Source organism: Solanum dulcamara, chromosome 4 (genome assembly GCF_947179165.1).
Source record: "Solanum dulcamara chromosome 4, daSolDulc1.2, whole genome shotgun sequence".
In the NCBI taxonomy this organism is placed as follows: Eukaryota; Viridiplantae; Streptophyta; class Magnoliopsida; order Solanales; family Solanaceae; genus Solanum; species Solanum dulcamara.
The window spans coordinates 1,396,936-1,410,057 of NC_077240.1; the positions used below are offsets into that span (position 1 = coordinate 1,396,936).

General features: G+C 35.6%; 2 protein-coding genes across 2 annotated transcripts; both read right to left on the reverse strand.

The window, feature by feature from the left end:
• Nucleotides 1-145: 145 nt before the first annotated feature.
• On the reverse strand, nt 146-2,888 carry LOC129885357 (type III polyketide synthase B). The gene is made up of 3 exons (XM_055959605.1): nt 2,553-2,888; nt 1,439-2,030; nt 146-734 (listed from the first exon to the last, which is right to left on the reverse strand). Exons 1-3 carry the CDS (start codon nt 2,728-2,730, stop codon nt 338-340), a joined length of 1,167 nt encoding a protein of 388 aa, XP_055815580.1. The 5' UTR covers nt 2,731-2,888; the 3' UTR covers nt 146-337.
• Nucleotides 2,889-3,449: 561 nt separating this feature from the next.
• Nucleotides 3,450-11,649, reverse strand: LOC129885358 (5'-methylthioadenosine/S-adenosylhomocysteine nucleosidase-like). Its single transcript, XM_055959606.1, has 8 exons — nt 11,433-11,649; nt 11,256-11,319; nt 9,568-9,659; nt 6,202-6,308; nt 5,867-5,941; nt 5,392-5,466; nt 4,362-4,454; nt 3,450-3,840 (listed from the first exon to the last, which is right to left on the reverse strand). The coding sequence occupies exons 1-8, from the start codon at nt 11,536-11,538 to the stop codon at nt 3,643-3,645; spliced, it is 810 nt and encodes a 269-aa protein (XP_055815581.1). The 5' UTR covers nt 11,539-11,649; the 3' UTR covers nt 3,450-3,642.
• Nucleotides 11,650-13,122: the final 1,473 nt, after the last annotated feature.

The following is a 13,122-nucleotide window of genomic DNA, read 5'->3' on the forward strand; positions in this document are numbered from 1 at the left end:
TTTTTATAACATCATGTCACATAAAATATAGTCGTATTACTAGCTCTTTAAATCTTGTGGTAATAAATATGCAAGGTAAGATGTTCAAATTGAAACGCAAATTGTAACAGAAGGAGTACTAATTAACTATGGATAAACAATCTAATTCAGATCATTATGACAAACTTCATTTCTCTTAATCAACGTATGTTATATAGTAGACAATAAATTTTTTTAAAAAAGGTTCAACTAAAGGACTGGCATCGAGTACTCTTTTGACATATTCAAATAGTTAGATTCTTTTTCGTTTATTTTTTTGGACTAATCGAAAAAATTTCAAGGGCCAGTGATGCACGATTCAAACAGTGAGATTCTTGGTAAGAATACCCTCAAATGTGATCCCAGGACCAAATGCCAGAATCAATCCCCAATCAGTATCTTCTTTCTTTGTGTCTTTTTTCTTCTGATCTAACATGTATTCCAGCACATACACAATTGTATTACTACTTGCATTTCCATAATCTGCCAAAGCTCTTCTGCTAGCACTCAATTTCTCAGGAGACAAATCTAGCTTTTTTTCTAGCCTGTTTAAAATAGCAGGACCACCTGGATGAACTGCCCAAAATAGTTTGTTGTACTCTCTATTTTTTATTCCGGAAATACTTATTAACTTGTCACAGAAATCTTCAATATTGTCTTCAATTATCTGGGGTAGTTCTCTTTCTAGCTTGAAGCTAATTCCCTCTTCAGTAAGCCTGCAATTTAGAGGTGGCAAAATCAATCTATTTTTTTTTAGTAAGATGTCCAAGTTTAAACAGGTTTGGTTATAGTGATTTCTCCTAAATTGTTAGATATGGAGAATGAGAAATTTGAAAGAATTTAAACTAATACTCCCGTCCCAGAATATATGACTCACTTTCATTTTAGACAGTCTAAACAAGAATCACACATTTCTATATTTAATAATAATTTAACTTTAAAATATTCATTTTACCCTCAATGAAATGACTTACAGACACACAAACATCTATGACTTATTTTAGACTACAAATTTCAAAAATCTTTCTTTCTTTCTTAAATTTCATGCCAAGTCAAACTAACTCATATAAAATGAAGTGAGTAATTCAAGAAAAATATAATCGCTATATTCCATTTTATGAGGTTTTTGACTGGCAAGTGAGTTCACAAAAGAAATAATCTTTAAATTTTATAGTCGAAAATATACCATGACATTTTAGTGACTATAAAAGTACATCACTAAGGGTAAACAAAGAAGGTAAATAGTTTTTTAGAAAAAGGGCATTTTAAAAAATAGAGAGTCATTTTGCTTGTAAAAAGCAAATTTTAAAAAGGAAAGGAAGCTGGATCATGTTGGGCAAGTTGGGTCCCAACCCATCCTGTGATTCATGATGCGTTTATTGATTTAATTCATTTTGACCCGCGAAGTTGCCAACATTACCTGCCATCAATGATCTTTTCTGTATCAGGCAAGAAATGCTGAATAGCAGTATGCAATTCAAAAAGAGGCCTTTCGATTTCTCGAATCGGGCTAGACCCGATTATCATAGCTCCAGCACCATCACCAAAAAGAGCCACTCCAACTAAATCATACGGCCTATCAATACTAGGTGGTTTGAACCCAATTATAGTAGTCTCAGAAGTAGCTAAAAGGACTCTGCTTCCTGGATTATTCTCAGCAATGTCCTTAGCAACACGAAGGCCCGCAACTCCACCAGAACAACCAGCAAAATACAACGTAACACGTTTAGTTTCGGGGCTTAAACCAAGTCCTTTTGCTAAGTAAAGATCCCCTCCTGGTAATCTAGCTTCACTTGAGGAAACATAGACTACATGAGTAATGTCTGAAATTGGCCTTCCCCATTTGTAAATACAAGATTGTGAGGCTTCAATTGCCATTTCTGTAACTGCTGCATTGCAAATGTCTAATCTTTGTTTTACTGTTGGAAGGCCTTCCACTGCTAGTTCAGGATATTTCTTTAGGATCTCCTCTGACATTACCACGTACCTCGTTTTTACTGTAGTTGTCTTGCCTGTAAAGTTAAAAGGAAAGTAAGAACACAGATTAATCCAAATCCACCTCAGGCAAATTCAGGATTTAAAATCAGTTGATGCAGAAATATATTGCACCTACTAATTCGTCGTTACAACTTACAACGTGTTGAACTTAATCTCAAAAGTTAGATACAAGACGCCAACAACATATTCTCTCAATCAATGTGCCACATTTAACATCCCTCCCCCACCCCCGCACACCTACAAGTGTACATCGTGCGTGGACAATGTAAGTTGGGGCATAATATTGATAAAACAAGAAACATGAATGACTCATGAGTCTGGCCTTGATGCCGTGTTAAGAAAATGAACATTGTACCTTACTCAGCTTCAAAAGATAGCTCACCAGATGAGGATCACCCAATATTATATATAACGAGAAAACAACCAAAACTAAACAGTGTCTGGGTTTGCTATCAGTACCTTACAACTGCTATCGTCCGTTCCTAATCAATATAAGACGTTTATGGTTAAAAGGGTGAAAGAAAGGAAGAAATTACAGAGTCGAGTGAGCCTCTGCTTGAGTTCTGGATCATCGCAGTTGGTGTTTTTGAAGTAGCCATCAACCAAAAACTCTTGCATAACAAGCTGATGAGGGAAGGCTTTGCCTAGAGCAAGAATGGTAGCGTTTCCGGAGTTACTTTCCTTCTTCCCTTCCATCTTCTCCAATCTCCCCATAGAATCACTACTTGCTCCTTTGAAGGTGCACAACTTTCTGTTTATAACACGTACTAAATAGTTTGTTACTCAATACTTGCCCCTTTGAAGGTGCAAAACTTCCTATTTATAACACTTTCTAATTAGTTTATGTCAGATAATTAATTTGAATAAAGGTTTTAGATATATCATCAAACTGTAGAGGGGCTCAAATATTGTTATTTATGGAGTTTTTGGGATTAGTTGAGGAACAAGATGTTCATGATTTTGGCAAGTCCAAAAGTTCCATCTCAATTTAGTACTGTTAAATTTTGATACGTGGTTGGTGGCATTCTGGTTAGAAGAAGTTCAAGATACAACCTTGAGCAGAACCTGTTACTACAACAACAACTAGACACATAATTCCCTTACATAATGTACAGTGTAGGCTCTTTTATAAGTAGGGACTTCTGCCTTGCTCATAAGCCATCATCGACAATAGCTCACCCGCTCTTGAAACAATTACTAAGCCATTAATAATGATACAAGGTCATTAATTGTGATATCAAAGTCGAGAATTATCTTTAACAAAAGTAAAATCAAAGTATCAAATTAGATAAATTAAACAAACTCATGATCACTAGGAAAGACCAAATGGAGATTTCCATCCAAAATTTGGACCTCAGGGGCTGAAGCGTTGTTCAAGTACTTTGGAGATAATTTCGTTTTAAAACCAACTAGTTAATAGGAACACCACTCTCTTTCCCCACTATAGTTTCCGTAAAATTTTAACACTCATTCATTAGTTTTACAACAGTTTCAGAATAGCAGCTATGTTTAGAAGCAGTTCGAAGGAAAGTAACATTCGCAGTGCCCAAAAGTCTAATAATTGCCTAGACACAAATATCATATGTTCTTCCCACTGAAGCATGCACGGGATGAAATAAGATTAGATCACAGTTCCAGTAAGCATTTCCCACTGATGTAATCAACAACTTGCGTGGCTGTTTGATCAAGTGCAGCGGTTACTGCCGACAGATTTTCCAAAAACTCTTCCGGTGTTGGTTTATCACCATCCACAATGTCTGTCACAGCTTTCAGAAAAATGGCAGGAACTCTCAACAGATCGGCCACATAAGCTACGGCTGCTCCCTAAAACCCAAAAAACACATTGGATCAGAAAAAGGAGCGAAAATGCATATCCTAACAAGAGAGAGCAAGGCTAAATGAGCCCAGTGATTAGGAAAAACACGGAAGTACATTTAACACTTGGCACAATTTCAATCTTGAATTAGAGGGGAAAAACGAAAGCTACATTGATTTGGCACAATTTCAGGCTTGAATTAGGTTTTCAAATATCATGCCTAGAAGTACCATCAATCATGCCTGAGAGGGAACAATTTATTTTTATTATTAAAAAGGTGAACCTTGAGATATAAAATATCTTAAGACGACAAGAGTTTATATAATCGAAAAAGTATGTGGAGCTTAAGGACATCCTAGATAAACATATTGATGGCCAGAATAACACTATTTGACCAATCTCTACAGCATTATCCACGAAAAATAGTTGGAACAATATGACCAGACATAGACTACGGAATGTGCAGGGGACTAGTTTCTCCAAGTCTTCACAAAAGCCATCATACTAAACATAGACATTTAGACGTTACCTCCATGTCTTTAATTGTTGCGTCATTTGCAACGATAGATGCTTCATCCATTGGAGACATATCTAGAGAGTCACCAGTAGACAGCTTGCCAACCTGTAAATGAGGAGAGAAATTTCATGATAAATTAATTCCAAGTCTTTTTTTAATCAGGAAAAAGCTTTTTGCTATTAGAATATGCCAAAGTAGACCTAATGACTTTCCAAGTACATGTGCACTATAAGCTATTCGGGAAACAATCAGATATTATTGTGGAAGCAAGTACACATGGACATTAATAAGTTTGACAAAAAAAGGCATGTAAACCAAAAGTCTTTCACGGTTCTCAAGCACATCAGGTAAAATCTAGATCATTAATACACTCTTTCTGGGAGAATTTTTTCTAAAAGAAAAAATCATGCACTCCTTCCATTTTCACATGCCGATTCATGAGCATCCAAATCACCTAATTACAGAAATTGCTAAAATATATCCTATAGGTACATGTAAAACCGGTAGACATCACTGCATAAAAAGTTACCACATCTACGTTACTTCTCATTCTCAAAAAGACCACATCTTAAGTTGGTAAGACTTATCTAGATTGTCTATACTCAAGTATCATATTCAGAAAGAAGATAGCAGATAATGTACAGGCACTGGCACAAAGTGTACCATGGGAACACTTACTGATATAGTAAAAAATCGTATCTGATATAACATCAGCACCATTATTCACATTAAGATAAATCATTCACCAATCAGAGAAAAGAAGGTTTCATATGAATCAAAATGGAGAGGAATGGATGTTAAGATTTCATATAACCAGCCAAAATTAGTTTGGAAAATGACGCAAATGTGACCAAATCCAACATGACAATATGACAATGAAAGGATAATCTGAACCCATAAAATTTTAACTCAATGAAGAAGAAGCTAAAACCACAATCTAAAAGGGCATATTCACCAGCCATAGACGAATAGATATCAAAGCATGTCAGCCATGAGCCAAGTAAATTTGGTTCTTTTATATGCACAGGTGATCAGTATTTACCTTCAGGTTAAGCTCCTTCAGAAGATTGGGTGTAGAAAAAGCCTTCCGCGAACCAACTCCATATATATCAAATACCTACACATATATGAGTGCAGCCAAAGACCTTCAGCTAGTTGCCCATAAAATCAGCAAAAAAAAATAAATAAAAATAAATAAAAATAAATAAAAAATCCAAATCATAAAGTAGGTGAATCAACAAATTGAGGTTGTTCTTTCACTAGATTATCAATCACTGTCTCCTTAAAACAGTTGAAGCACCAAGTCCAGTAAATATACCGGAAAAGATGTAAACTGTAGAAGTTTAGCCACAATAATAATAGGTATTGTGATCTCTTGTCAAATGTATAGAGGCAAAGGCAAAGGCAAATGGTTTGTCAGCCTAGTGTCAACTTTGATCCAGTTTCCCACATTCCATATGTTTCTTAACAACAATAGAATTCAAAAGACATGACGCGATATCGAAAATGAACATTACCGGGATTGGTATTCTTCTGTCATGGAAAGCAACTTCTGATGAAATAAAAACATCTCCTATCGAAGCACCTTTGGCCTGAAAATAAGTTAACGCGTCAAAAATAACATATGCAAAGAATTAATTATGTTTGCTCAACACAGAGGAAGCATAGGAACAAAAAATTTCAATTAATCAGTCCCGAAATCTTCCTGTCCCAACAAGGTTGTCCTGTTTCCTCTGACAATTAATCTTATTGGCGCTCAATAAGAAAGATGAGAGAAATAACTGGGGAAGATGAAGTATCAGGGAAAGATGAAAAGGAAGATTATATCAGAATCTATAAACACAAATCATACCCCAAATCCACCTGCTGTGCCAGCATTTATGATGAGGTCTGGCTTTAACGCTTGGACAGAAGCATATGTCACAAGAGATGCAGAAACTGTGCCCACACCATCAACCCCTGTGTTAGATCATTCATAAGTTAGTTTGACAAACTTTTAGACACCACTAGATTTGATGCATATAAAATAGGGACTATTTCAAATATATTTAATAAACTAATTAGTTTACAACAAATATAGTCATGTTTTATTCACATAAAAAATAGCCAAAATCATAGGAAATATACGGTGACTATACAATATAGCTTGCCAAAAGTCATAGAAAGTATACACTAACTATACTATATAGATTACTTATACATGAGTTATACACTGAATATACATTATGATACACTCTATACATGAAATATACACCGAATAAAAATCGAATGACCATTTTTTGGTAATTAAAATGACCGAATGGCCATCTTGTAATGACCTTGAGGGTGATTTTCGTAAATTTGTACAAAACACGCGTGAACAGTAACACGCGTGAACAGTAACTTTTTGGGCAGAAAATGCCCTTTTCTTCCCATTTCAATATTTTTCATCATTTGTTTGAGTTCTTGAACTCCTTGAGGTGATTTGAGAAGAGATTTTTGAGGCAAAGTGTTGGGTAAGTGATTTTTGACCTAAAACCTTCTTTTTTCATTAAATTTTTGACGATTTTAACTCTTAAATTTTAGTTTCAAACCCCAAAAATCTTTGTTTCTTCCCTAATCCGAATTTAAGGAAAATTGTGATTTCCAACTCGTTTTGAGCTCTATTTTTATGGGTTTTTCAACCATGAGTTCCTTATTACCAATAGAATGGGATTGTTCAATAAATTTCCAGATTTGACCCTTTTCGAAAATAGTTAATTTTTGGACCATTTTACCCCCGGTTCCGAAACCTATCAATATGGGTGTCATTGGACTCCTTGTGACGTGTATGTTTCATTGTTGATAGTGGGTTGTCATTCCGGGCGCTGAATTCGAGAGTTGCTTGTCCGGTGGAGGTATTCGAGTGCGGCTTCGGCAATTGAGGTAGGTTTGGCTATCTTTCTTTGAGATTGAGATGGGGTAATTAGTCATTCATATGTTATAGACTTTGGGATGGGGTTGTAGTATGAGTTGAGAATGTTATATATATTGTGATGTCCGTGTGGAGGCTTATTTATTAATGTGTTGCCGTGACGGGGTTTATTTGTATTACATAGCCCGTGTGGGGGCCTTATTTGTTATCTTATTTGCTTTGAGAGCATGTGAATTATGATTTGCCTAAGAGAGAGGCTTGAGTATATTATTTGACTTGTGATGCCGCCTGAGAGATTGAGTTGGGGGTTTTGAGCATACTTGAGTATTGAAATATTGTTGAGAAAGGGGTGAATATTTAAATGAAAGTGTGTTCTTCCCGTTACTATTTATTGAGGGTGAATATCATGTGTAGGTTAAGTTTTGAGAACTTTGAACATTATACCACATGTGAGTTGATTATTACTTCCATGCATATGTGTTTTGATGCATTCATCCTCATTCATCACATCATGAAATATGGGAAGTTGAGAAATATGGAAATTCTTTTTGAGAAAGAAAATGAAACACCTTTAAACCTTTGTATCTTGAGTCCCTGACCGAGGCAGTTTTCCGGCAGGGTAGTGGATGCATTGTGATCCCAACCTTTGTATCTTGAGTCCCTGACCGAGGCAGTTTTCCGGCAGGGTAGTGGATGTATTGTGATCCTAACCTTTGTATCTTGAGTCCCTGACCGAGGCAGTTTTCCGGCAGGGTAGTGGATGCATTGTGATCCCTTGACCACGAGGAGGTGGCAAGGATAATGAGATTGAGGTATATGGTCTGCGAGACCCCCATGGGTCCTGCTTGGTAGCACAGCTCGGCAGGTGTATACGACAGGCTGTGCGACAGTCTTGATTCCACCGTACCACCACATCATTGCATCATCATATTGCATTGCATTGCATTGACATTTGTGCTGCTTGAATTATTTGATTAATTGTGATTATGAGTTGTTATTATACTTTATTCGTGCCACTATATATATAAACTGGCGGCACCGATGCCGAAGTGGGATTTTTCTATATGCAGGTGGAAGCGTTCCTTAGTTTATTTCATAGGTTTGATTAATTCCTTATACTCAGTCAGCTAAAACCTACTGAGTACATGTGAATTGTACTCACCCCTACTTCTGTGTCCCTTTTTGATGCAGATACTAGTCGGGGTACCCCACGTGGCAGTTAATATTCTAGCGGATTGTGTAATTCTCAGATTAGTGGTGAGGTCCCAGAATTCGGATCGTCACTAGTCTATCTTTATTTTTCAGTCTTTTGTATCATTCAGAGACTTATGTTGTATCTTCAGATTCGAACCTTGTATAAGATGCTCTTTATACTTATGACACCAGGTTTTGGGATAATTTCTTCATTGTTTTTTTTTCTTTTTATTTAAATCGTGGAATCACTTTCCCCTTTGGGAGTCTTGTGTGAATTTTATTTTTAGGGTTACACATCAGATTGGGTTTTGAGATGTGTGCCATCATGACCTCAGTTTTTGGGTCGTGACACATCTGCTGTAATTATCCCTATAAAATATTTGAGATATACAAAGACACACAAACGTGCAAGAAAAGAAAATCAAACTACTTAGAGCATCAGATACTTTAGTGGTTTGGCAAAGTTATTTTCCTTCAAGCAAGAGGAAGGTTTTAAGAGAAGAAGACCAGGCTCTAAGACTACTAGCTACTTCCCTCTACAAATGGGCACACCCATATATGTACTCATTAACTCTAAATTACAGCCTTGATCTTGGAAACGCAATTTCATCCTTTGACCCAAGATCACTAGCTAGGGCCTATATGCCTCTCAAGTATGAATTTCCAGATCTTCACTGCACATGTAGAAGCCACCATGACCCAAAGAAGGCAATGGAGTTCGAATATCACCTTTAGAGGAATTGTTAGAAGTTAAAAGGACAGATTTCATTACTGAAAACACTGGAGGAAGGGGGCCTGTGAATCTGATCATATAATCAGGTAAAAAAGGTATTTTACAGTTACAGCATGTACAAAAATATGATCCACTCTAGGAGAGCTGATAAGGTATGACCTTGGAAGATTTTGGGAAGAATAGAGCCCTTACAAAAGTAACCTGTTTTGGATGGATGGATTACTATGCATGAAGCATGAAGCATTGCTAATACTACGAAGGAAAAGAAGGATTGTTACTGTAATATAATTTGCTATCTCAAATATGGAAACAATATGCTCATGCATTGGTTATATAAGCAGCCACATTCATAAGATGAAATCAGCAAAGCAAAAATTGTCAAGATCAAAATACCCTACCCAATGCTGGGTCTTTCCCAGGACAAACAATATTAATGGCAAGACCCTTGTAATTACCATAGAACCGCATCCAAGGGACTCCCTTTGGGAACCTGCATTGAGCACATCAGATATTAGATCCAAGAAGAGACAACAGAACAAACCACTAAGCATGGTAAAAATTTACTGCATAAATAATTACACTCTACAATTGAGCACATGGAAAATTTAGAGGTTCCTGGTCATCATAATAAAATTCCCAGATCTTTTGAAAGAATCCAACAAGGCAACAACTCTTACAAAATTTATTTTCGAATAGGATATCATTCTTTTTTCTAAATCATGTGAATCATCCTCAAAATATTTTCAGTTTCAATAAGTATTACTCCCTCCATCCCATTTTATTGCATCGTTTGACTTGGCATGGTGTTTAAGAAAAAAAAGGAAGACTTTTGAAACTTGTGGTCTAAAACAATACTTAGATATGTGTGTTTGTAAATTATTTCATTAAGGTTAAAAGGAAAATTTTAAAGCTACATTGTTTCTAATTATACTAAGGTGACATTCTTTTGGAACAGACTAAAAAGGAAGGGTACCACATATAATGGGACGGAGGGAGTAATACACATGTAACGCATCATAATCTTGCTAATTTGTTTAACATGCAGCCTAATACAACATCCACATGATTCAACAGGTAAACACTGGAACATTTGTTGTCACAACGAAAATATACATTTCACGGATATTTCATTTGCAAATTACTCCAATTTTTTGTCATATGCTATAATCTTCTTTATTTCTTTTTAGGATTGATCCTATTCAGTGTTGAATAACATACTTGGAACACTATATAAGATGCTAATAACACAGTTAGAAAAAGAACTGCATAGTAAAATCTCTCATAGTCAGCTCTTGCTTCCTCAAGGGGTTGTAGCTTCATTTCCAATCCACTATTTTTAAAAACTGATTTCACTCCAAATCCTGACGACCAAGTTTAGAACCAGAAAGCCATAGGGGCTTTTACATAATTCGTTTTCAAAAAAGCAATCCAAAGTATGACTCCCTCTTATTGACCAGGCCAACTAGTTTGTTCTCCAAAATCATGTATGTATAAAGCTTAAAACTCCAATTACCTAAATGACAAAGTTGATTAAGTAAAATTGCATTAATATATGGTATACCAATACACGGCTTACACATTCTTGCTGGTCAGAGCTCTAGCATCTAAAATATTTACCACCTCAAAACTTATCCAATAACTACTATTTCATTTCTTCTACTAGTTTTTGGTTATCTTCACATGTCTAGCTAGATAATCTCTATGACCCTCATCACACTGTTTCAAAAGAAAAAGTCAAATTCTTTTTTACCTTTGCTTACATATTTCAACATTTTCCATGAATATTTTAGCTATGAAATTGTGATTTATTAAATACGTGGATTATATTTAAAAAATGAGAAAGTCATGTCCAGAATCACAACTAAACTTAGATGTATTTAGTCCTCTTATTCTTGATCTTTTGGTACATAAGAACTCATATCCAAAAAATTCCTCTTGATCTTTTGGTGCATAAGAACTCATATCCAAAAAAGTAAGGGGGAAAGCCAGAAAGGGGAAAATTTCCAACTTTTTAGTTATGATTTTGTACATGATCTCTTCAATTCTGAGTGAGTAAAAGCCTCAAATAAGAAAAAATGGAGCTTACACGGAATTGAGGTCCTCAATAAGCTGGAACTTCTTAACAAGAGGTAACGCTTCCGTTTGCATAGCTGACGATTCACAGATAAAAATTTTTACCATCAACATGATTTCATAATCAGACAAAGCAATTACACGTACAAAGCAAACAGAGAAAGTTTTTTTTTTTTAACAAAAAAAGTACCAATGATGAAGACGACGGTGGAGATAGGGCGGTTATCAACTGAGGAAACGACGGCGGAGGCCTCCTCCTTGACTTCTGCTAATTTATCGCCGTGAGGAGGAACCATTTTTACAGTTAATTCCTTTGAACACTTTCTTCGATTTCAACTTCTGCGATTGAGAAATTGAGAATCGAAGTGGTAACTTGAACACTATTATTGGAGTAGTATTCTATTAACAGCTTGGACTGAAAATGTGGGTTCAACCGGCCCATTGTCGCACCGACCCGACCCAAAATCCAATTGAAATTAAGCAAGTGGCTGTCGATCATTTATTCATTTAAGAGAAAATAGTGAAATAATCCCCCCCTCTATTACCGAATTTTCAACTACATATCAACTATATACTTATATTTTACGACCCCTGAACCTTTTAAAAATGGAATATATAACTCCTTAAATGCTGAGTTGGCACAGAGAGTGTATTTCACGAGTTGACCAATTTTATTTTTAATATCGTCTCTCCTCTTTTTCTTTTTCTTTTTCTTTTTCGTTATTCTTTCTCTCTCTTTCACCATAACACACACACTCAAATACATCAACCCCATAGATATTTAGGTTTATTATTTGTGTGATATATGAATTGAAAGTGATTTATGCTTCTACATTGTCTATTACTATTTCTTGCTAAATCAAGAATCATTATTGAATATTTTTTTTTTAATTTTGTTCTCTCTTCTTCATCATTGTGCACTTTCTGATTTTTTCAAAAATCCATTTTTATTCCTCTAATTTCCATGACTTTTAGGCACAACTATCTTCTTCTTACAAACCTCACTTAAACCATAGTAATTTCTTCTTAATCCCTTAATCTAATCCCGCACCAATGTCAATTTTCCCCTCAATCTTTATTTCAATCTCGGCGCTAGCATAACAATATTCGATGCTCTGCTCCATTCTTCTCAGAGAAGCACCACACTGATTCACTCGATTTCGAAGACATCATTGAGCTACCCTTTTTTCTCTTCCTCTCATTCTCTTCCTTGATGCTATTTCCGTGCTGTAAATTTTCGAGTTCTATTACCATATAACGATGCATAACCATCTTCAAATTGACCTTTCTTTTGGTGTTATTTACTCCAAAAAGAAAAGGAAAAAAATGGAAAAGGAAAAAAAAGAAGAGAAAAGGGGATATAAGAGGAAATAATAGAAAATAGAATTATTTTTTTTTTTTTTAAAAAGACAGTATTACGTGGTAGGGGCGCGTCCAGTTCACCACTTAATACAGATTTGGTTGTGACTTTTTAAGGGGATATGTATTCCACTTTTAAAAGGTTTAGGGGGGTAATAGGACCTCCGTGAAATATAAGTGTGTAGTTGAAAATCCAATAATAAATTGAGGGGGCATTTGTCTATTTTCTCATTCATTTAACCGTTGATAAATTTGGAAGACTCTTTTGAAAGAAAGAAATAAAATATTACTTAAAAGGTTTGTGCTTATATCAGTGTTTTAAAAGACTCTATTGAGACTCGCTTCGGGGCTCGCCCTGGGGCAGGGCTCAAAACGCCCCAAAACTTAAGTGTGGGACTTAGTTCTGTAAGGCTTTACGCCTTAAGCATGCCCAACACTCGGGCTCGCCTAACAGATCTTACATAAATTGTATTAAAATCTTTAGTTAACACTGTAAACCCTCATAATTCTTGAATAAATGA